The 23,246-nt window shown below is 53.2% G+C and overlaps 4 protein-coding genes across 4 annotated transcripts; 1 reads left to right on the top strand and 3 right to left on the bottom strand.

Annotated features, from left to right (window-relative positions):
• Positions 1-393: 393 nt before the first annotated feature.
• LOC34620873 (60S ribosomal protein L12) lies at positions 394-1,575 on the top strand. Its single transcript, XM_022734106.2, has 4 exons — positions 394-430; positions 773-841; positions 1,047-1,347; positions 1,485-1,575. Exons 1-4 carry the CDS (start codon positions 394-396, stop codon positions 1,573-1,575), a joined length of 498 nt encoding a protein of 165 aa, XP_022592074.2.
• A 1,264-nt stretch (positions 1,576-2,839) lies between these two features.
• Positions 2,840-5,268, bottom strand: LOC34620872 (60S ribosomal protein L7-2). The gene is made up of 6 exons (XM_026336780.1): positions 5,248-5,268; positions 4,644-4,772; positions 4,381-4,492; positions 3,609-3,851; positions 3,204-3,434; positions 2,840-2,895 (listed from the first exon to the last, which is right to left on the bottom strand). Exons 1-6 carry the CDS (start codon positions 5,266-5,268, stop codon positions 2,840-2,842), a joined length of 792 nt encoding a protein of 263 aa, XP_026192565.1.
• A 5,881-nt stretch (positions 5,269-11,149) lies between these two features.
• Positions 11,150-12,483, bottom strand: LOC34620871. Its single transcript, XM_026336779.1, has 3 exons — positions 12,053-12,483; positions 11,687-11,801; positions 11,150-11,503 (listed from the first exon to the last, which is right to left on the bottom strand). Exons 1-3 carry the CDS (start codon positions 12,481-12,483, stop codon positions 11,150-11,152), a joined length of 900 nt encoding a protein of 299 aa, XP_026192564.1.
• Positions 12,484-18,214: 5,731 nt separating this feature from the next.
• LOC34620869 lies at positions 18,215-22,341 on the bottom strand. Its single transcript, XM_026336778.1, has 9 exons — positions 21,839-22,341; positions 21,306-21,481; positions 21,174-21,247; positions 20,822-21,029; positions 20,329-20,664; positions 19,923-19,979; positions 19,600-19,707; positions 18,889-19,026; positions 18,215-18,483 (listed from the first exon to the last, which is right to left on the bottom strand). The coding sequence occupies exons 1-9, from the start codon at positions 22,324-22,326 to the stop codon at positions 18,215-18,217; spliced, it is 1,854 nt and encodes a 617-aa protein (XP_026192563.1). The 5' UTR covers positions 22,327-22,341.
• Positions 22,342-23,246: the final 905 nt, after the last annotated feature.

Below are 23,246 nucleotides of genomic sequence, written 5' to 3'. Positions count from 1 at the left end.
CCTTCCATGCGTTCCCGCGTATAGAAGGAAACACATCTCTGGTTGCTGCTTTCCAGGTGCCGCGGTTTTCAAGAGGAGCGTAGCCTGTTGCCGCTGGCGGTAAACCCCGAATGAGCAAGCAAAACAATTCTGAAATAAAAACATTGATTCTTGATTTCGACGTAAAATCGGCAGGTTGTGTGCATTAAACTTCATCAGAAATGTGCGATCTCGTCCATCCAGCCCCATCCTTGCCCACACACTGCCTTTCTGTCAGTCCCCAGCCCCCAGCAGCCAATGTGGCCTCTGCGCTCCGCTTGTGCATGGCTTACTTCCCATGCATTTCTTGCTGTGGGGCGCCTCTTTTCTAGCTGTTTTGGTGGAGACTACCGGCAGGAACCCCCTCTAGCGAAGATGGCGAAGAAGTTCGACCCCAATGAAATCAAATATAGTGCGCCACCCCCACGCCACTAGCATACCGAGAGCTATGGTTTCCCCGCGTGCTCCTTTCAAGCCTGCGAGCCATGGCCCCCCGGATTATGTGACATTTTGCTTGAGTTTCATCATCTAAGAGCGCACGACGCAAACAGTTGGCGCTTCAGGAAGGGTCGTGCGCTTCCCCTTCCGCATGCCTCTATAGTGAAGGGGCTCCTGAGTCGGGGGACTCTCGTCATTGATGCCCTATCCAGGGCCCTCAAACCCTTTCAATTCATCCAGGAAGATGAGAGTCTAACTCGACTCCTGACCATAGCTGCTCTTCTATGCTGATGTGGTGTCATCCCTGTCCTTGCAGTCTACCTCCGCCAGACTGGCGGTGAGGTCGGTGCCTCTTCAGTCCTGGCACCTAAGCTTGGTCCCCTTGGTACGTTGTAGTCATGCAAAGGCACATCAGGAACCCTCTTGGCACTCTCGCACAGCCCGCTGTCCCCCTGCCCGCTGCATCTCCCGCGGCTATCGGTTGCGTGAGAATTTGCCCAGACGCGCATCAAACCTCGCGCGTATTCAGAGATGAACCGCATGTTTGTGTGTGTGTGCGTGCGTGACTTTGTGTGTATGTACATTTGCAGGTATGGCTCCCAAGAAGGTGGGTGATGACATTGCAAAGGCCACAATGTCGTGGAAGGGCATGAAAGTGACGGTGTGCCTGAAGGTTCAAAACCGCCAGGCCACCGTCGAAGTTGTTCCCACTGCCTCCTCTTTGATCATCAAAGAGCTCAAGGAGCCCCCAAGAGACAGAAAGAAAACAAAGAATATCAAGCACAACGGAAACCTCTCCCTCCAGCAGCTCTTTCAGATCGCGCGTACCATGCGCCCCAAGTCGCTTGCGCACGAGTTTTCCGGAACTGTCAAGGAGATTGTTGGAACGTGGTGAGCAGCCGCGTTTATTCATCCTTCAAGCTTCCTCTAGTGTATACAACGCCGCTGCACAACAAAAACACCACATTGGTCTGGAAGGAAGTAAGTGCACTGACTGACTGCGCAGCTGTCTGATTGCGACTGTGCAGCCACTCGATCGGCTGCACCATTGACGGATCGCACCCCAGTGAAATGCAAGAGCGAATTGACTCCGGGGAGATCGATATCCCCTCGGCATAAACGCGCACTCAGCAATGAGGGAGAGGCGAGAGAGGGTGTCAGCGGCCGTGAAAGCTATCTGTAGCCTCCCAGTTGTGCGTAGCTCTGAGCGGGGGAGGGGAGGAAGAGGAGAATGTCTGAGCGAGGCAAGGCACACAGCTCGTTCAAGGCGTCGGAGGGCTGCGTGCAGCCCCTATCCGGTCCGACACCTTGTTAGCTTTCGCCGCGATACGGGTGACCTCGTTCAAAGGGAGCCGCCACTGCCACTTTTCACCTCGAACTCGTTATTCAGTTACTGAGTTACCAGCCCTCCCCCCACCAGCAAGGCGCTACAGCCGCGCTGCTCATGCGTTTCCTGGCAAACGGCTACCGAGGCTTTGTAGCAGTCCGCTCGCTTCCCGGGAGCCACAGTTCGGCCGCCACTATGAGACTGCAGTAGTGTACATGTAGTGCTGTTTCTTATCCTAAGGCCCTACACGCTAGGCCCCCACTAGAGAGCCCGCTCTGCGCGTTGCGTTGGCAGAACATCAAACTGCACGGGGCCCCTTAAAGGGGGGCCCCCCGAAGTGACTTATGCCCTGTAGCATAGAAAGCGGGTGCGCGTGGCTCCTAAGGCCCTACCTGCTCTTTGTTGCAAGAATGTGTGCCTCGCAAGCCGCGCGCGGTGCAGCTCGAATACGTCGTCGATATCAGGAGCCACGAGGCACCAACGGCTTGTTGGTGGCAGCGTAGTACTCTCTGCCCACCTGCCTGCCAGAGGACTTTCCAAGGATGATGCGCGGCTCCTTTGTCTGGCAAAAAAGGGCGTCGATACTCCGCCCTTGCGCTACCCACCACACTACGCTCCAGCTAGCCTGGCGATTATGAATCTGTAGCAAGCTTTCACTGTCCACCTAACAGATGCCTGGACAACACCGTATGCAGCGGGACCCTAAAGCCGATATGAGATACGGCTACCCCGCTTTTTTCGAATGCATGCCGACAAGCGCACGTGACTCGCGGAGAGCATGTATAAGGCGCAGTGTGCTCAGGTTTCAGGTTCGTGCTCGCAGGTGAGGAAGTGTGAGGAGCACTCCCAAGACTACGACAGAATGTGCCCCAGTCGTGGTGACACACTTGATACGGCAATGCTCATTTACAACCCCTGCTTGGTAACGAAAGCTCAGCGCTTCAACATACCCCCACCCCAACACGGCTTGGCGCTTCGCTCTGCGGCTTGCCCATTTGCCGAAATGCAGTTAATGTGAAGGCTATCACACTCCAGGCTGCCCCTCCAAATGCCGCCTTAGCACATCCGCTCAATGAGCTCGTTGATAAGATGCTTGCGGTTTCCCCAGTCACCTGCGAGGAAAGCACAACAGAAAACGAATAAACGCAGGGGGAAATGCCATCTCCAGTAAAGAGCACCCAAAACACGCAAGAGGCAACCCGTAGCAACATACAGTGGCCTACAATCAAAGTGCTGCCTCGTTACACTCAGAACACTGCCCTTTCTCTCTCTCCCCTTCCCCCCCCCTTCCACAGCTTCAGCCGCCGCTATATGTATACATACATATATATATATATATATGTACACTCCTCCCGAGCGCCACACAGACAGACAGCTTCGATGAAAGCAGCAAATGCTTGACTAAGGACCCCCCACTCACCAGCACGAGGCTCGCAGAAGCCATGGCGTTTGCACTTGAAGCCTTTCCGTGGGGAAGAGAGCTTGAATGTCCAGAGGAAAGCATTGGCCTGCTTGAACGCGGGGCCACAGGTGTAGATCTCATGAACCAGATCCTCAATGCCATGAATGCCATACTTGCCCAAGTGTTTCTCAATGATGTCGTTGTTCTGCAGGCGAATGCGCTGCTTGGATCCAGGCTCGCCTACCTTGGCTGAAGTAAGAAACAAGCGCACGCGTCACGACGGACCCCAGAATTATGCAATCGAATTGGAGCTGCACGGCGTAGACGGTACCCGACGTAGTAACGTTCAGCTTGCCTTTCGATGCAGTCAGGTGACGGGCTGTATATACACCCCAAAGAGCCCCCAGATGGACACACACATACCATAGCCGCGCTTGTAGATCAGTTTGCGGACGGTCGACAGGCTGGGATACCCGTAGGTGATGAAGGGCTGGACTGCTTGCAGCATTTCCTGCGTGGCTTTGTTCACACGAATGAAGACGCCATTGTGCAGCTGGCGCAGACGGAACAACTGCAGAATCATGCGGGGCTTAGGGGCAAGCTTGTTGATACCCTTGATACGGACGCAGAACACCACCTTCGGCTCGGGTTCCCTGTAAAAACCACCTAAAGAAATAGACACAAAGACACACGAGCAACAATCGGTAAGTAAGGTCCGATAAAACTTTGCCGAAAAGCAACACACGTGCGCAAACAACGCGAAAAAGGGAGCAGCGAACCACTGAAGGTAAAACCCCCCATGAGGGACAAGGTCTTCACAGGCCTCATGAGGGCTAACACACAAGGCAACGAAGAACTCGCACGCTCCCCTGCCCAACCAACAGCTGCTCCTCAAGAGGTCCTCCGTTGACACAACAAGAGTTTCGCAACAAGGCCGTCAAAACGCGCGCATACGTCTCACAAGTTCATCACGTGTACGGGGAAACTACCGAGGCGCAGTGGAAAGATACAGGAGGCTCGATCAGCAAGCGATTGAAACTGATAACGAATAATCCTCATATAGCCATAAGGCTAAATCAGATTTTCCAAGATCATCCTTAAGCCCGAATGCAAGCGCTTCCGCGCGCAAACAAAACCCTAGGGCATGCTGGGACTTCTTCCTCTTATCCACTTTCGAAAAACTCATTGAACATACCCTTAGCACGAGCCTCCCGCTTGTTCTTAATGAGATCCTCGCGCGCACGCCTATACTCCTTCATGTACTTGTACGTACGCAGCTTGAGAGCATGACGTGTGGCAGCCCTTTTCTGCGACCACATGCATCGAGCAGGGGGCATATTCCACAACAAAGCACACATACAGATGTCGTAATTGTCCTACGCAAAGTCTTCCCTGACAGGATGCTGCTAACTCGAAAAACCGCGATGCTGCTGCCACAATATCACGCAGCACACGCACCGTGCGCAACGCCTTCAAGGACTTCCGCTGACTCTCAATCAGAGCCGCATCACGCTTCTGTTTCTTCTCTGCGCCCTCAGTAAGAGGAACGCCCTCAACGGGCTTCAGGAAACGGGCCGAGAAGCGATCCTACAATCCCATGAAAGCACACGACAGTGCACATACATGCATGATCGGAGGGAGGACCACGTTGCACGTGGCGAACAGGCGAGAGAGCTCAGTGCTGCGCTGCGAGAAACATGTAGTTCTCCTCATGAATCATCACGCAGGCACACAAAGCAATGTCATCCTGCCCCTCCCCCTTCGGGGCACACAAAACACGATACACAAAGGGCCTCAGTGGCTGCGATGGGGATGGCAAGGTTGCAGCCGAGGAGGAATCTGCCTGGTGATGATTTGCTTCTTTGCGTCGCAAAGTCGTCACATCTTGAAGCTCAATTTATACAAACACCCTGTACTTCGGGGAAGCCTCTGCAGGGGCGTCATACGGCCATACACAGTCCCGTTCCCCCACATGCTGCGCGTCATGCCGCAGCGAGCTGCCCTCCTGACCAAGCGAGAGGTAGGCACGTGAAAAGATGCCATTAGAAACAGCGACGTATACCATTGTAAGGAAAGCTTGCATCGGAATTTCCTAAGCCATGCGGGGCCACTGCCGGAGCAGCACCCCACAGCCACCGCGCGGAAAACATGTAGTACGGGAGGAAATGCTTACTGCCATTTTCGCTGCAAGGCTCTCCTTGAACGATCCAAATCCTCGAAATAGTCCCTGCAGAGAGAGCCCAAAATCTCGCCGAGGGCTTCTTTTCGCAGCAGCAGCGGGGGGAGCTGCAGCAACGGGTGCCGATCTCAGTGTGAGGCTGCACTGCACAGCATATTACAAGGGGGCTGCATGCATGTGCGGACAGTCTACAACGGCCGCCTTGGCTAAAAAAATCTGATAAACTGATATTTCTCCTTTCTGCGTATTATGCATCAAAGCTGTAGAGACTTTGGAGGCTCTCAACGAACATTTTACCGTGTGCACTGAACTCAACGACACCCATAGCGGCGGATACCATCGACCATCGTGCGGGGCCAGAGTAAATCCCACAGCGTTTTCCTTCTAATCAAACCTCAAGATATTGCTCAGGCCAACCACAATTGGGTTGTTTACAGAGGGCAGAAGAGCTTTGGTACCTGCCCACGCAAAGCGCCCCAAAACACTATAAATGTTTACACAAGGATTTCGTCGAGTTAAATGGGCTGCTATGCAAAAAGAACGGATTTGGTTCAGCTACAAAGGGTAGCTTAGCAAAGTCAGGTGGCAATGCTGGCGTACACTACAGAGCTTGGCTATACCGCTGATTCCCGTTGGGTATGTTATGCTCCTTCCAAGGTCGCTGTGGACTTACACCTAGAACTCCAGACTCAAACACAAGTTGATAGACAATTGCTACGAATCCTTCCCCGAAATGTGCCATCTTCCACTCCCCTCGCCCGCAAATTCCCAGGCATGAAGGAAGAGCCCGAAAGAGGGTGTGCAAAGCTGGACCCTCCACGCAGTCCGTGCATTCGCCGTTAGTTGCACATGGCATCTAGCGCAAACTGGCACACCACTGCGCTTTGTTGTATCAAGCTTGAAGTACCCTGCAGTTCCTTAGATATACGAGCAAATGCATCAGTGACTCACTTCTTTTCTGATTCTGAGTTTAGTGGTACTAATGTTGTAGGAAGAACTGAGACATAGCTTCGCCGGCTTCAGCAGCGTTTCACCATCGTGGAGCGCAGGCATTCTTGTCTGTAATGACTCATGATTCCTATGGAGGTTACCTAAGTCTTACGCCTCTGACCCTAAGGCATCCGCCGCTGCTGCTAAGTGTAACATGGCAACATAGCGAAGTACTACCACGTTGAGAACTGTCGTGGATTAAAACAAAACGCGGACTTTGTTGCCTGGGGGTCCAAGCTTCCATCCGTTTCGAGCAAAGTACAGAATCACGGAGTTTTTGGTTATTTTGAGATCATTACTACACTAGAAAAGCTCGTACGGTCTTCCTGGTGGCTTGGAATGGGGCTCACAATACAGGATCGGGTACTGTCATGCCAAGATTCAGCACCTAAAGCCGCAAGATTCTTCTATGCCAGAGCGTTTGCAAAGGCTTCCGGTCTTTTGAAAAGATTTACTCTCAGACTGCCTGAGGTCCAGGTTGAGGGTAGCAGCGACGTCGCTGTTTACAGACAAAGCAAATTTGTCCATTTCACCCTTACCGAAGCTCTGTCACGGTTCAGGAAGTCGCTCAACTATCGTTACCTCATATCTGTAACCTTTATGACCTCCTTGGGAGTATCTTCATAAATAGGGATCCGAAATTCGTTAGCGTGTTATGGCACGCCTTTGTGTCGAGGCTTGAAAGTTACAGTCATTTTTGGCCACTGAGACGTATACTAACGCATCTGTCCAGGCCAGCTGCATCAGCCACGCTGATCTATAGCTGTTGCCGACCATCACAAAAACCACACTGCTTGGCTCGACGCTTTTCCTTGTGCCGAGTTTCGTTGATCAGGCAAAAGAACAGTCATTTACTTGTTGCTCTCCTGCATCCCTGGTAAACTGGTGAACAGCCGCTCTGCAACTTGGGCCTGGACGTGGGGGTCCAGGGGCAGATTTCACTATCAGCAGTTGATGGGTCCAATGAACAGCTCGATAGTGCTCGTAAGTGTATGTCCAAAAGTTCAAGAGAGACAAGAAAGAACAAATGATCAGCAGCGGTAAGTTGCGTGTTTCAAGCCTGTGGCACTTGCCTTGGTTGATCTGTTGGCTTTACAAGGCGCACCAAAAGCTGACCATATAAAGAAGTTGGCAGCTACGTGGCTAAAGCCAGTCGCCATACTCTCACGGATCAATGCCTCTCTGTTTCTGGTGATGTCCGTGAATCTTGGAGGTGCCGAAGGACCATCAATACTGGCTTCCTGAATTTGCTAGAAAGAACTCTCAGTAAACTGCGGGCTTTATGTCTCAGCCAAGCAACCCCTGTAAAGGCAGAGTAGTTAAAAGGGGTCACAAAAGTGCTGGATTCTACGAATCGAGCACTGAAGATGCGCTGAACGTGATTTCCTGGTAAATAAGGGCGGGAACCACCCATCTCAATAGATGTTGGAGGAGCACCTGCGAGCTTCGTTGGCCACAAGAGAATATGCGCCTGTGATTGCTCATTAGTGCTAGTTGCCATAGCCGCTGTATTCAGAGCTCCTTGGAAAGTGTTATGTTTTTCCTCACTGTATACTATGCCTGAAATACCATTGCCTCAAGTGGCCCTTCCGAGTAGACCATGTTGCCGATACCGTCTCGATTTGCACGCGGACTTTGCTCTATGAGGCGCGGAGGCACTGCTAAACTATTGTAATTTCCTTCCATTTACATATTATACATGTCTTCGGTTTCCAGATAGCAGGAGACTCAAGTATTTCCGCCCTCTAATGGCAACGAGTCATAGCGCTACTGCGGTCGTGTTGGTTTGGTCCTCATTCTTCGTTGGCTAATGTGTATGACCTTCTTCCCGTCAAGTTTACTTTAGCCTTTGATCCACACAGTTGCTTCTTTCACTTGCACTGTTTAGGCGCTTCTGCTTGCCAGGGAAGCGTCGACATGGCTAGAAATCTTTCGCTGCCTTGAACGGCGTCTGTCTTGGCGTGTAGGTACGGAACATGAGGGTGTGTGCTTGAACTGGACTGGAATTTTTTCTACCACACTGGTTATCTTTAACCAAGAACTAGTAAGGAATCGTCTACTTGTTTTGTTTCTCCGCATATCTGAAATATTGCAATTTTACAGACTTCTGCTAGCTGCATGAAATACGACAGAAACCTCGTGTGTGTATGTGTGTGCTAGAGGCCATGTGCAACCAGCAGTGTATGTTCTTAGTCCTTAGCAGGTGCTGCAACGCGCACGCTAGTTGCCTCTCTACCCTCATGCCCGAACTCGGCGAAGCGGTGAGAGGGGAAGGGCTGGGTTCTCTAGATACAACATTACTCAAAACTTTCTGTCAAGTTTGTAGTGAGTCTGAATCCGAGTATCTCGCTATGGGAAATGTAGATGAGGTCTCTTAACCTAGTTCACGCTGAGAAGGCAGAGAAGAATTGCGCCTGCGCCACTGCCGCTGAGTAGGTGGCAAAGCGTCTTAGAGTTCGAATATTTGCTTGAGTCCCACATTATGCACCGTTTTTTGCATACGAAGGTGCCAATGCCCTGAGACTATCTAAAGGCCCACGGAACAAGCGTGTTCTAGCGAGTCGTCTCACGGGTGCATCTGCGACAAGCGCTCTGCTTTGATATCAGCGGGATCTCGACAGGCGCATAAATGCATGTACGTATATATATATATATATATATATATATATATATTGACTCCGTGTTAGCTGATCTGCTTTGCCTTGTTAGTGCCGGACTCGCAAGGCAGCAGGCCACGTTGTTTCGTATGATATGCTTGGCTTCGTGTGCTGTGATCGAGATGCTGTGCAGTAGAGGTAGCGCCTCTACAGAGAGCATGCTTAGTTTAGTGATATGGCTTGCAATGTTAAACGTCGACTAGTGCAACCCTCTAGTGGGGGTATCTCCACCTCAGGGCAGGATCGAATAGAGATCCCAGAGCGCTGACGCTACCCTGGGATTGCTGCCCGCTGCAGCCGTATCCGCATTACTGAGGTAAGTGCTCTGTAGGAGAGTCCGGCAAATCGGGCGGAGCGCTGAGAGACTGGAGGGTGCAGAAATTCCTACTCCTCTATTAGATGTTTATGAACATAGGTGCTTCTGGCGGGCCGCGTGTGTTCATCAGCGAATGTTTGGGAGCGGGGCACCCTTCGAAAGGATGACCCTGTAATCTAATTTACCAATATATCCCAATAAAGTGACAAAACACAAAAGAACACACTAAAACTTATTTCGAAAGGAACATGTGTGCTCTCAGTCGGGTTTCCGCCCGTTGCGCGTGTACATATCCCCCCTGCAGCATAATCAAAAAAAAGACTTGCACAGATGTACACACAGGAGCGCTGCAGCTCCAAGACCTCTGCAGCTCGTGCTAGAAACAGTCAAGAAGTAAATTTTTGCCATGGTCCTTGAACAAAAGATTAGATGGGCTGCGGGGAGAGCGTGCAAGGCGTCAAGGAGGCTGCAGGGGAAAGTAGGTTTATAGGCTATTGTAGAGGCTGGCCGTCTGACCCCCCGAAAGGAGAAAATTCGAATGCTGATGAGGGATAATACGCTGGAGGATCGGGAAAGGCATTAAAACAAGAAGGGGAAGAGCATGCGCCGCTCCCTGCGGATCAGAAGCAATTAAAAGATCTCCCTAGAACTCAATGGCAAGCATCGCGCTGGCTGAAATATGGTGCAGTGCCACCGAAGAGGCGCCTATTACCGAAGGCAGTAGAAATAAGTTCAGTGAGGAGGAGGGGGCAACAAGGAAATAGAGAGACAAGGCAGCACAAGCTAAAGAGCATCATTTAATCGGTGTATTTCTTGTAACATGTATATCAAAGAACGGACTAGAAAAAGCCCCGGTTACGTCGCATGCTACAAACGAATGAAGCGAAGGAGGAAGAAGGCTCGATGAGACACTGCCGAGACGACCACGCAGCGGCAGTGTTGTGATGCGCAGGGAAACAAAAACGCGTGCGTCCTTGCAACAACGGCGGCAATTCGCTGCTCTAGCATTCCCCCAGATGCCTTACTTAGGATAAGCGGTCCCAAAAGTCTTAAGATACCACTGGTGACTCTGCCGGGCTGTAGTCGCATGGGCATCAAGAAAACACGCGAGAATGCATGAACTAAACTCTCTGCAGGCGCCTTCGTACTGTGTTGTCTACCCTGTCTCTATGGATGAGCTGTCCCTTTTCATATCCGGGCTTATAGAATCGCCATCTGCCCGTTCGACTTCCACTTGTGTATTAGAACTCTAAATCCTGTGCCTAGTTCTGCTTCTCCCGGGGGGTTCTGCTTCTCCCGGATGACGCCTACTGGCACCAGATGCCTCTAGTGATCTTGCCAGCTTTAAATGTCGTTGACTTTATGCGCTGCCCTACATAGCATGAGAAGTCGATGCTTCTGGTGCTCTCCCGAACCTTCGCAGCCCCTCCTGATGCCTCGATTGCCCTCTGCTGCCTCTGATTTGCCTGTGCCTTTTTTCCTGGTCCTGGTGTCTCTCTATCTCTCTCTGTCTCTCTCTGTCTCTCTCACTCACCATTGGTGGCCATGCAGACCAGTACGTAGAGAAAGCAGCAGAAGCTACGCGCAGCAAAAGCAAAAAGGTCGACTGCCTCCTCCCTTACCCCTTCTCCTTCAAAGAACACACAATCTAGCCCTCATACTGTGCGCGCAGCTAGCAATGCCTTCAGCCAGTAGCCAGCCTGCGGTAATCTATATCGGAGTGCCAGTATATATATATATATAGATATATACATAATTGCGGATCGGAACGCGGGATGCAACAACTAAAAGGACCCTGCCTGCCTAGCGTCGCCTCCATGGCTCACGTATGGGTATCCGGAGATAAGAGGAAGAGCGACAAGTACACAAGAACCTCTGCCAGATAGTGGGGACAGCTGACATGCGCAAACAGGGGACTCCTCGGAATTCTGTAGGGCCCCCTCTGTCTTGCTAAATCCGCGGACTGGTTGTTGTGGCTCCGGCTTTTGGTGTTGCCGCCGTCCCTTTGCTGCTCTCTGGATCGGGCTGTATCGGCACTCAGCGCTGCATGCAGGATCTCCTTAGAGTCCTCCAAGGCCAAGGCTCGAACTCCCTCTCTCCTCAACGCAGCGAGCGACGCATGACAGGCTAGCTGTAGCGCAGCAGGAAAGGCACCAGCTGCATCGCCCATCTCCCTCTACTCCAGCCGCGGGTGTAGCTACAAGAGGAGTCTGCACGTGACGCTACACGCATCTTTGCATGCACCTTGCCACTTCCTCCCCTTGCAGAGGCAGCCTCCATATACCAAGTTTTGCCCCTCCCCCCTTCACCTCCACGGCTCTCGTGTATTGAACGGCCTTTTGCAGGGGAATGTACTTGCCTGCAAGGCGTTGGCAAGAGTCCAAAGCGCTATGGAGACCCCCCGTTGCAGCATGCAGACGGAAGACGGTCCCTGTGAAGCGGGGGAAAACGCCAGGGGGGTTGCAACGTAGTACCTGCACGCAGGCGGAAAAAGTTGGTGCCAAGCGCTGCAGCAAAAGACACTGGACGGAGGCTGCGACTCAAGCCCATCTCCAAGAGCGCTGGAAACGTCGACATACACCCAACCATCAAGCAGCTAAGCAGACCTCAGCGCAGGGTTGAAGCCATCAGGGCAACAGGAGCCTATCGAGTGTCGATACACGCAGCAGCAGCAGGTGCACCATCCCCGTGCAAGGCTGCGAAGAGCAGCGGCAAGGCGCCTCACGTGCAGCCCAAGACGTATGCAAAACGGTGCATGCGCGAGGCGTCGTCGGAGGCGACTATGGCCAGCTGCTCCGCAAGCCGACGCAACACGTGTAGGAGCAACAGCAGGACTGGAAGCAGCTCCCAGATTTCCCGCTGCCTGTATCGCCACTGATAAAAAAGGCAAGCGGCAGCAACAGCAGAGCCAATGCTGTAAAAATCCACGAATCTCCGCTTGCTGCAGTCTCGTGACATAATCCACCGTAACAAATGCAACGGCTTGGAGGGGCCGCTTCCCAGTCGCTGGTCCTCGCCGTCGGAGAGCTGCTGTCTCGCTTTGCCATGAGCGGCAAAGGCAGCCAATGCAGTCCAACGTCCAGCTGCAGCCGCAGCTGCAGCTGCAGTCAGAAAGTACAGGCACAGCAACAGCCTGAGGGCCCCGTAAAAGTGCATCGAGCTGAACATCCGCAGTGAGTCACTGAGCTTCCAACTTGCAATCCTGTGAGAAGCCTCCTCCTCCTCCTTTCTCTCTGGTATCGTATTTTCCTCCAGCTCTCTGCGCTGCTGCTCTCCCGACTTGCAGCGTTGCGCCTTGCTGTCGGCTGCTGTCGCCTCAGCCTACGCATGCAAAAATAGGCCGCAGAACCTGAGAGTGCGCGTTTAGCCTCCTGAGAGCCTCGTTTTTCCTGGAAGGGCCCCCAGGTGTCTCCCCGTCGGGCGAAAAGAACAGAACCGAGAACTCTCATCACTGGTGCATCTCTTCTGTCTTTCCCAAACATGCAAATTTGGTATTGGGCCCCGCCAAGATTGAGTTTAAAGCACATCTAAAGGGAGAAATGCGGAAGTCGTGCTGCTAAATCCGTTTTACGGGATACCCGCTGTAGTCCACGGAGGCGGGGGGCCCCTGTCTCGCCACCCCGGAGGGGCCCCCTAGGCCATAGAGAAGCGACTGAGAAAAGGGAGGGAGTGCGTCATACGTGTCTAGAACCGGTTCCTTTTCTTTTTTTTTCTTATTTGTAGGTGAGTGGGGGCTGATCTACGTCCGCCACTTTGCTGGAGGGGGTCACTTTCTACGTCGAGGCCTTCCTGAGTGGCGATTTCCTGAGGAACTCTGCATGCAGCACACGCAGCACTTGCATCCGACGCAGCCACAATTAACTCTTAGCGCTTTTCGCCACCTGAGGCTCCTTGCTCCTGCCTCCCATGGGCATGGGGGCCTCTTGAGGCCCCTTGCTCCGCCTCTCTCTCCCCATCTCTCTCCCCATCTCTCTCTCTCTCTCTCTCTCTCTATCTCTCTATGTCTCTCGAGGAAGGCCTCAATCTCTTGCGTTTTCGAGGCTCTAGACAGCCTGGCCGTAGGTGCGCAGAGATCTCAGGCGTCCCTTGCAAGACGTGCACCCCCTGCACACAGCCTAGACGCCTCGCCAAGGACAGACGTTTTCGATTTGCAAAAGTGCATGGCGGCATCTCCTGAAGTGCCCGACCGCGGCTCTCCCCAGCAGCTCCCGCTGGAGGGAAAGCTCAGCGTAGACGCGTCGAAGGGGCCCCCCAGCCCTCAAAGAGGCCCCCCCGATGATGCGGCAAAGTGCGGCGGCTGCGTCAGTGGCCACAGCGTCTCCGCAGACGTCTTGGAAAGCAGCAGCCACACCAACGGCAAGAACGGCTCGAAAGATCCAATTCGAAGCATGAGCGCTTGCAGCCCCTCCCCCAGCTCTGCCTCAGATGACGTAATTCTCATTACGCCTCCCCGCATGCAGAGGGCCTCTGCACAGCTCTCAAACGCCTACCGGCCTCCCAGGAACGCCGACTCCAGAGCAGCTAGCCACAGCTCGAAGCTGACGAGAAGAAGCAACAACAGGAGCCGCAGTCGCGAAAGTTCCCACAGCAGGGGCAGTGGGGGAGTGTCAAGGCCAAGGCACACCCCCAGGAGACGCCTACACGGCTGGGGGCGCAGCAGCAGCAACAGCAGCAGCAGCAGAAATAGCAGCAACAGCAGCAGAAGTCAAGGAGACAGGCGCGCCTTGCCTGCATCCCACACATACCGCTCGAGGCTTACAAGCAGCAGTCATACCCACAGAAGCAGGAAACGCAGCAGCAGCAGTGGCAGCAGGAGGAGACACAGCAGCAGTGGCAGCAGGAGTAGGAGGAGACACAGCAGCAGTGGCAGCAAAAGCGGAAGGCACTCTTCTTCCGGTGCGTCTTTGAACGTTACAACTGGCCCCTTTTTTGTTGTTGTTGCCGGTCGTGTCTCCTCTCCTGCCGCAACTGCTCGTATGGCTGGTCCTGTTGCTTACATTTGCCCCCTTGTTTGCGCATGCTGTTGCTGCTTGCGAGTGCAGCTTCATCCCAGGTGTATGTCCTCTGCGGCCTGCTTCGCTTCCTCAACTGGCACAGTCAAGCACTGCCTGCCTTGTCGAGGGCTTCTGTCCTGCGCACCTTGCCCAGCTAGCCGCCTGGCTGTTTTAAAATATCTTCCTGGCACTTCCGAGACGCTCAGCGAGCTTACTATCTTCCACTCGAAGCAGGCCTCCTCTTTCTGTCTAGGCAGAGTCTCTGAGTCTCTTGTTTTTTTCGTCCAGTGCAGTGCTCTAGATGTCCATATGAGCCTCTCCCGGCGTTAAGACCCCTCTCGCTTTTTTTGATCTATCAGGGAGCACATTTAGTCTTTTCACGCGCCGTGCTTCATGCCGCTCGCTCTTTTATAACCTCATCTCTGTAGCTCCCTGCTTGCTCTGCCTTGCGTCCTCCCTCCTTCCTTGTCGAGGTGGTGTGTGTATGTGTATGTGTATGTGTGTGTGTACGTATGTGTGTATCTATGTATCTATGTGTGTGCGTATGGATGTGGGTGGGTAGGTGGCTTTTTCTGCGTGTCTCTGAGCTCTGGCTGTTTCTTGTAGATCCTTGTATTGGGTGTCTGCGCGTTGTTTACCCCCCTCACGACGGGAGCCGCAGCTCTTGCCTCTTGCCTTTTCTCCCCCTTTCCTTGTGCCCCCGCATCTTCTGCTCAACGAACGCTGGCCTTTCCGGTGTTTTGCCGCTTTTCTATCGCGGGCAGCATGCAGACTCTTTTAGCGTGCATGCTGCAGGCACCTCCTCCTCAGCGTCTTCTGCTCACGCCTTTGGCCTGTGCCCTTTTCTTTCGGCACCATTGTACTAGAGCTTTCCTGTTCTGCCTTTACGCTGCTTCAGAGCCTTAAGGAAGTCCCCGCCATCCCAGCGAGCCAACCCACTCTTCGCCGCACATGACATCAGGGCGTACACCCGAGAGTCCGTGAATCGATATAAAAAATACATAAACATATAAAAACGTACATATAGATACATATATATATACATACATATATATATATGTAGACCATCTAAGAGCCCTTTGGGGGCCGTTCTAAGCGCGTATCCCATTGCCCTTTGGCTGGGAGAACTCCCCGCTACTAGCCTTCGGATCATTGTTATTACCCCACAGAGACACCTTTTCTGGCTCTTTGGGCCGTGCCACACGGCCTTTGGAGCCGTCGCACTCCCTCGCTGCCTCTCTCGCCGTCTCTCGCAATGACTGCGGTGTGCTTTTCGTTGCGAGATTTCCCTCAGGGCCGTCAGGCCCAGAAGGCGCAGCCGAAGCCCAAGAAGCTGGACACACGACAGGTTAGAGACTGTTGTACCCCACCACCCTTTAACGTGTAGCGCATTGTTGTTGCCCACGGGGTGCTCTGGAGGGCTGCTCTCTTCGAGTAGTCTTAAGGCTTGGGTGGATCTTTTGGGGGTCTCCGCAGCAGCGTGCTCGTGTTCGATGCTTGCGCTCGAGTTTCCACGCTGCAGATTTGCAGTGCGGAGTCCTTCTCCCCAGAGGCGGAGGCCTCAGGGGCCGATGTGGGACACACGGCTGGGGCAGTGGAAGTCACGAGCGGGGGTAAGAGACTGGCAATTTCGCTGTAGGCATGCGTGAGAGCGGCTCAGTCAGCGGTATGAGGTAGAGGGACCTCTCTTTCTCTGCACACGTATTGACTCCGAGGAAGTTTAGTTGCAGCCTTGGATTTCGTTTTGCCCGCGTCAACAATGGCATATCTTCCACCACGTTGCGTGGTGTGCATGGGTGTACCGGGGCCTTTAAATGGCCCCTCGTATGCGGGCTTGTGACACTCCCTCATTGAACATGGGAATGCATTCCTCCTTTGCAAAAAAGTAGCGGCCCAGGCAGTGAAAGATGCGAAATACGGGGGGCGCTTCAAAGCAACACGAGGAGGAATGCGGCACTCCATATCTTGACGCTGTGTCGGCTCCTGTAGGGTGTGTATATCCCTCCAACGCCAGAGGAGGTACAAGCGGCTGAGGGCCTCCGACGGACTCTGCGGTAAGGCTGTTTCTGAAATCGTTTCAGAGTGGCCTTTAGCCACATTCCCCTGGGATAATGAGATGCGACTGACCTAAATTGCAAAGACCACCACAGTCCCCTTTCCCCCTTTCTCATTCCGGTCGCCTTCCTTGCCTATCTATGCCTCTGCCTACTTGCAATTTTCTCTCCTCTCCTTCACTCGTTTCAGCATTTTGGGTTGCTTTCGCCTACCCAGCTATGCTTGCTGTGCTACCTCCGTGCCGCTACAGGGAGGAACAGCCAACACGGAGCACCTGCGGTCGCTCAGGGGCGCCTTCCCCACAGCGGCAGCGTTCTCCCTCGCCGGATCATCGGCGTGTGAGGGGGAGTCCTGTCTACGAGTAACAGGAATAGGTCTGCAGGAACAGTTTTTCACGAAACCAGATGAGCTGCGAGGCGCCAAAGCTTCTAAACCATTGAGGGAGAGAGAGAGAGAGAGAGAGAGAGAGAGAGAGAGAGAGAGAGAGAGAGAGAGAGAGAGAGAGAGAGAGAAAGACTCTCAAGGTCTATTTTGCAGTATTCAACAGGGTGTAGCTTACAGCCAGAATCAAACAGAAATCCATTGGCAGTGCAAGTGAGAGCAGGTTGGAAGTAGGCTTGTTGGGCATAATCTGCGTTTGTATTAAATAGGGTACATTTCGTGCCGCATCCACGCAAATATTGTACTAGGGATACTTACTGTTTCACTGCTGCATTCCTATATACAAATAATACCAAAACCAGGGCAGCAGCATGCAATCAAGTTGTACAGTAACACAGTGCGACCCTCTTTCTCCACTTCCCAGCAGCTACACGAAGAGCAGCTCAGGTGAGGCGGGGATGGAGAGGCAGTATAAATTCACCGTTCCATACATATTAAGTTTGGAAAATAATTTTAAATCATGATACAAATAATCAATCAAGAATATATCAGCACATAGCAATCAGCCCTCGACTACTAAAAGACTCCTGACGCATCGCCCCACTGAGCGGTAGCCGAAGTGTTGGCCACCCTGCACCCCGATCAACCATGGCGCTCCGTGCAGCCTAAGAAGAGACAGAAGGAAGCAATCCCTCTTATTGTCTCTCTGTTTTCCCAAATTTCCATACCAGGCATAAATTGGGGCTGTAGGAAGTGGTTTTATTGCACGGAATGATCCTATGACATGGGGTCCTAAGCTGCCGTAGGTCGAGGTCCCCCATGGCTTAGAGGTACACCTGAGAAAGAAGCGTCGTTTGTGCGGGTGCCGCTGCCTCTGGCCGTAAGAGCATAACATTTTAGGTTGATCTAGGAGGTTCTACCATTGTGGGGCCTACCCGGCACATCACGAGAAACCTGCAGGCGCTTGCTTGCCCGGTTGTGTTGGGGTGGCATATATCTCATGCATGTGTTAAACACGGCCGGAAGCCTTTCGGGGTGCAGCCACTCTGCATAGTGTTCTCACCGATTCACAACAATGGAACACGCACTTTGCAATGCCACGGACTCCCTCTATGGGTCCTTGGTTCTATAGGGTGCGGACAAAAACTGCCGGGCATTAAAGGGTTGGCCTGAGGCGGAATGCCACCGAAGCGCGAGTCGGTCTTCGTCTTGTGCTGCGATTTGATCTAGCCAAACCGTCGGAGCCCTGCAACATTCCGTTTGAGATCTAGTGCATTCGCAGTACATGCGGCGTTGCGACTAGCAGGCTAGTTCGAAGTAGCAATCGTTGAAAAGCATGCATTTTGCCGGTGGCTGGGTGGGCTCTTGTGTGCTTTCATGGCAAGTTGAACGGCACTATAATGACGTTACATGGGCGTGGCTTTCCTGGTGGAGGTTAATCATTGGCTGTGCGTCGCCTAAAGCCTGCGAGGCAGGGGGGAAGGTTGTTTGTATGGTGGTTCTTTTCGCAAAAACCATCCAGAAGTACAAGCTCGCTGGGTAACCGCGTTCTGCGCACCCACGATTGAAAGCTGCTTGACGTGTTCCTGCCTGGGGAAAAAAAAGTCTGTCGCCCATTTCTCATTTCGGAGATACATGTTCGTCTCCTCCAAATTGGGGGCAAGGGTTACGCTGGTACCCGCTAGAGCGGCAGACTGCCTAGTTAATGAGCGGGCTACTTTAGTGCCTCTAGGCACACGAGGGCTGTATATTGCGTGAATTAAAAGACCAGCAGGAGCCAACGGCTTCCTCTCGTGCTGACCTTCGGTGTTTTACCACGCGATGTTGGCGTAGTAGGCGACGGTACGTCTGTACGGGTAACGTCTCGCTAGGTGCTCAGGTTGCTGCCACGCTTAGAGCACCTTGAAGTCTTCAGGTGAGCTGGAGGCGTTTCTGCGGCGGAACAGATGTCGGAAAAGGCATATGACAGAGAACAAACGAGTCTGCAACTGCACAGGCGTTGGCATCCTAGGGTCATTTCCGCCGCATGCACAATGCAGTACGCTCTACACCATCCCGCGATGGCAACTGCAGAATGTGATGGCACAATTAAAGAGTGCTGGGAAGACGTGGGCATGGAGGCACGACAAACTTTGTGACGAGGATTGAGTGGACGCGCACGCCGACCTTTTGGTTGGCTCCGTTCCTTCCAGCGGAAAACCACGTGCCCTGAGTTCCTCTTCCAATCTCGAGAGAAACGTTTCGTCTGGGTATCCATAATGTAATATCCCTGAGAAAACGACTCATTGAAAATAGTGAAGCAGACGCGTTTTAGCTGGTGGAGCTAGTCTCTGGGACGAACAACGCAACATACGTATCGCCACAGCTCCAGCACGCAGCTCACTGCAGTAATTTTACTCAATGGGTGCCGCTCTGCTTCTGCGACTGGGCAGGCGGGGGGGAGTGCGAGGCAAGCTCCACGCCGACTGGGAAGGGAAAGGGGGCAAGAAATCGACTGACCCCCGGAAGCACTGGTCTTGTGGTGTATACCATTCCAAATAACAACATTCGAGTTGCCGGAAGTGACGCTGTGACCGACAGTGAAGATGTGGCCCTGTTCCAGCAACAACCGCGGCAGAACGCATAGAATGGGTGGATGCACCCGCAAAATGTGAGACTCAAGAGGCGCTAGAAGGCTGAAAAATGTGCAACTTGTCATTAATTTTGGCTCATGGTGGCACGTTAAGCCTTTTGGTATATCTGCATTGCAGCAGTTCACGCAGTGGCGTGGTAGGGAGCAACGCGCCACCTACCTTGACAAACGCCTCTATAAGGAGTTGCAGCAGCTGCCGCCCCCGTAAGCAGTCCGGCAGATAGGCCCGCCTCCTAGCTCCAGTAAACGACGCCTTGGGCTGTGCGTGCCTTTCCGTCTGAATGCCTCCAGCAATATAGTAGTTGATGATTATCGTCCCTGAAGGAAACGCGAAAGCGAATACACACCGTACGCTCAGTGCGCGGTACAGAGGCAAAAGCGAGAAAGCAGTTCTCCGGCGGCAAAAAAGCACAGCCGCCACTCTCGCAACCGCATCAGCAGCTGTAAAACAAGAATCGACAGTACAAGCAGGAAGCGGAGGAGACGTGCAAGAGTGGCAGCAAGCACAAGATCAAATTCAGCAGTATCCGCACCTTGTGATGAATGCCCGGACAATAAGCTGCGGTTGGAGATCTTCCAGCACATTTTTCCTGGAGCAAGGTACACCGCAAAGCCGCAGCAGCGGGCCACAGCAGCAGTAAACGTTAGACGAGCAAGGCCGTAGGGAAAAGCGCCATGTAGTCAACAGGCAACCGTTGCAAAGTTTGTGCCCGGGGAGGACGAACTCAAGGGCTTGAAGAGCGCTTCCGACACTTTGAGTTGTAGGCACAGGAAGAGCAGCCAAAGACCAACCTGGAGGCGAAGGGCCATTGCCAGGGAGCTGTAGCACATTGCAAGTGGGGCAGTAAAATCCTCCTCTGCTGCAGCTTCTCATGTACATGCGAATACACTCGGAGTGGAAGTGGTGCGAACATTTCTTCAGCCTCACGACCACCTCGCTGTCAGCGCCGTCCGCTTCGTTTTGGTTCCTCTTCCTGCTCTCGCTATTTTTTCGGCTGATATCAGTGATGTTGCTGCTAGCACGCCAATGATATCTGGCGTCGGTGCTGCTGCTCATGCTGGTCGCAGGAGGGCCTTCCGTGTCACAACAGCCCTGTGGAAGATCACATGCCGCCACCTGTAGAGTCTGGCCGCTGTTGTCGTTGCCTTCAATCTGAGAGCAGCCGTTCTCGCGTTGCTGCTGATCCCGTGATTCTGCTACTGTGTTATGCGGTGGCATGCCCCTTCTGAGCGCAAAGCTGTCCAGGCAGATAGCACAGCAGTCCTCTGGGACTCCTGCAGCGCAAAGCACACACAAAAAGACGCTTGCGAGAGTGTCGCCACTAGAGGCACGCAAGAAGATAAAAGGCAGGAACTACCAGGGAAGGGATAGGTAAATAGCCCCGAGAGCTTGAGGTTTAGGCCGGAAAGCCGCCACACAGCCAGGTCACACCCTCGCCTTCAACCATGGTAAGTGCCTGTTGGAAGTCCTCTGCCTGAAGCGGCTCATTGTAGCCAGCGCAGTACGCCTCTCCTTCTTCAGGGGTTCCTACAGAGAGAGAAGGCAAGGGGAATGCGCCCATAGCCGTAGCAGTGCCAGCAGGATCTTCTGCTACTGGTGGAGAGGCCCCGGATGGCGGCGAGACCTCCATGCGTGCGACCTGAAAAGAGACATTGACACGAATGATCAAATGTATTGTAGCTACATAAACACACTGATGCGTTCATTGGAGCCAGTGTCTGCAGCGAAGGCCCCCCTCCCCCCAGCAATAAGTGTTTCATCCTCGCTATCCGGTGGCGTCAGCCAATGAGGTTCCTGGATTACAATTGTCTAGGGCGTTGGGGAGGCTTCTAACTGTCTTCTTGCTACCTTTGCCCGCTAAAATTGCAGGCAGAGGCCTTTATATACGGGGCAGGAGTAGGGGTCGGTGTGTCGCTTGCCTCTCTCGAGCTGCCGGGGTCCATTGAATCTCTCATGGTTAGCACGTCGGTAAAGTGTAGAGCACCCGTTTCGTTATCTTGCCACGCAAACACAAATGCATGCCGGTCTTGCACGCCGAGTAGAGATCCCTGCAGCAGCGCTTCCAGATGTGCCTCTACCTGCGGATGAAACCTGTGGGGGGAGGAACGGCAGGAACGAGAACAGCGTACAAGGAACCTTTATGGAGAGTGTATCCAAGGAGCAACAAGTTGGGCCGTTCTATTTTGCCGCAACAGCCGCCCTGGAAAACAATTCACGAAGGAGGGGGAAGGGTGCATTGTGCCGCATCAGTGGTCGCCCAAAAGGCCTGCTGGCGCTTTTCGCGATATGCCCGAAGCGCTGAGGTGCTCTACAGGCAAAGTCACCCCCCATGAGCCCCTCGCAAAGCGAACAAAGGAGCACAACAGAGGAAGGGGTTTCAGACTTTCTCTGCTAGAGCGCTTCCGTCAAGCCTCTCTGATGTACTCTCTGCTCTGGAGTCCTGCCTACCTCTTTGCGTATCCATTTGAACCTTTAGCATACCACAAGCCTGCAGTTTCAACAGCCCTTCTGATCGGCCGAACAGTGCGTGTAGTTGTATTCTGCTGTGTCATAGTTTCGACGTCTATGCAGTAGTGCCACGGAGCCAAAAACACAAACACTTTGTGGGCTACGGACGGATGGGGCTGTACAGCATGTGGTCTCGGATTTGTGACAAGGTACCTAGACCTTGAAGGCGCTTGAACAGCGTTATGTGACTGTTGCTCTGGCTCTTCGGTCCGTACATGCGCTTGTGTAAGTAGCTCGGGCTCTTCGTCTTGTTGGGTAACTCCTAGCTCTCTATGCATCGCTCTCCACAAATCCTCAAGCATTTCCATGAGTTGCGCATCAAAGGGCACCCATTCTGCTTCCCCCATCTGCCAGCTCCACACGGCTGGAAGCGCTTTTGTTGTCGGGGGAGGAAAGGTGATTCTACCGGGTACGAAGGGAGAACCCATGCTCTGATGCCTCCTGAAAAGGTATGGGAGAACAACATTTTCGGGGGTGATTCTCTCGTTCGAAGAAACTGCATCGCAGGTACCGCTACTTTCTGTGCTTCTAGAGTGTGAGGCGCTAGGCGTATTCATGATGGAAATTCGCGTGTGTGTCTGCCGGTTATTCCTGCTGAAAGGTGCACCAAGGGAAGAAGGCTGAGTAGTGGTAGCTCCTCGGCTGTGCGAGTTTCTCTCTCCGCCGCTGCGGCCTGAACCTAGAGATAGATAGCTACGAAAGATTCGAGAAAAGCCACAGGAACTGCGTTTTTTGCTGCGGGAAAGCGAATAAGGCATCCTGTGTGGGCATCCAAAAGGAGGGACCAATGGTCACATCAGCTGCGTGCGATCGGCTATGACGCCAGCTGTTGCTCTCCAAGCACACGGGCTGAGAACAAGGAATGCACCAAAATCTTTTCAAGGCTAAAATGATGGGTAAACAGTGCTCAGTGCTATTCTATTGGATTTGTCCGCGCTGCCGTCCTCGTCTCCGCACACCCATCGGCGGCCGAACTTCCGGTTTCTTGCGACTCCAGAGGCCCCTAGATGCCCTTTTCACTACCCGACCTGAGCACGAAAACGCTTCTGTCGATACACTGAGGGGGTCAGAGCGGCAAGTCAGCCAGTGAGCCACGAGACTTTGCGCGCGGGCGACCACTCGATGCCTTGGTGGGCCTGCTAGGAGGGCACCATAGTTTCTGTGAATAAATATAGGAGAGGAAATGCCTTAATGGAACGAGCATAGATTAATCCAGTTAACAATAAACAGAGAAGCGGTCGTGTACTGCAGCAGAGGCGACGCCACCCAGAAGAACCCTCTTCCACTAGCGGTGTATTCCCTCTACCATGCGAGCCAGACAGATGCGGCGCCCTGCGGCTGTTGTCTA

Source organism: Cyclospora cayetanensis, unplaced genomic scaffold, assembly GCF_002999335.1.
Source record: "Cyclospora cayetanensis isolate NF1_C8 unplaced genomic scaffold, CcayRef3 CcayRef3_contig_147, whole genome shotgun sequence".
Taxonomy (NCBI): domain Eukaryota; phylum Apicomplexa; class Conoidasida; order Eucoccidiorida; family Eimeriidae; genus Cyclospora; species Cyclospora cayetanensis.
The sequence above is the reverse complement of the archived record's forward strand: the minus strand, read 5'-3'. Positions and strand labels throughout refer to the sequence as shown.

Bases quoted from the DNA above. Each gene is read 5' to 3' on its own strand.
- LOC34620873 (XM_022734106.2), top strand. From the start codon at position 394: ATGGCGAAGAAGTTCGACCCCAATGAAATCAAATATA. The intron at 431-772 runs GTGCGCCACCCC...CTGTCCTTGCAG, and splicing joins CCCCAATGAAATCAAATATA to TCTACCTCCGCCAGACTGGC. The intron at 1,348-1,484 runs GTGAGCAGCCGC...GCGACTGTGCAG, and splicing joins AAGGAGATTGTTGGAACGTG to CCACTCGATCGGCTGCACCA.
- LOC34620871 (XM_026336779.1), bottom strand. From the start codon at position 12,483: ATGCACTTTTACGGGGCCCTCAGGCTGTTGCTGTGCCTGTACTTTCTG. The intron at 11,802-12,052 runs GTGAGGCGCCTT...GCCTGCGTGCAG, and splicing joins GCATACGTCTTGGGCTGCAC to GTACTACGTTGCAACCCCCC. The intron at 11,504-11,686 runs GCAAGTACATTC...CGGCTGGAGTAG, and splicing joins CTCTTGCCAACGCCTTGCAG to AGGGAGATGGGCGATGCAGC.
- LOC34620872 (XM_026336780.1), bottom strand. From the start codon at position 5,268: ATGCAAGCTTTCCTTACAATG. The intron at 4,493-4,643 runs GTGCGTGTGCTG...ATGTGGTCGCAG, and splicing joins CCTTGAAGGCGTTGCGCACG to AAAAGGGCTGCCACACGTCA. The intron at 2,896-3,203 runs GTGAGTGGGGGG...CTTTCCTCGCAG, and splicing joins CTTCTGCGAGCCTCGTGCTG to GTGACTGGGGAAACCGCAAG.
- LOC34620869 (XM_026336778.1), bottom strand. From the start codon at position 22,326: ATGGGTTCTCCCTTCGTACCCGGTAGAATCACCTTTCCTCCCCCGACA. The intron at 21,030-21,173 runs GCTGACGCCACC...GTCTCTTTTCAG, and splicing joins GTAATCCAGGAACCTCATTG to GTCGCACGCATGGAGGTCTC. The intron at 19,708-19,922 runs GTGCGGATACTG...CGTTTCCTTCAG, and splicing joins GTCCGGGCATTCATCACAAG to GGACGATAATCATCAACTAC.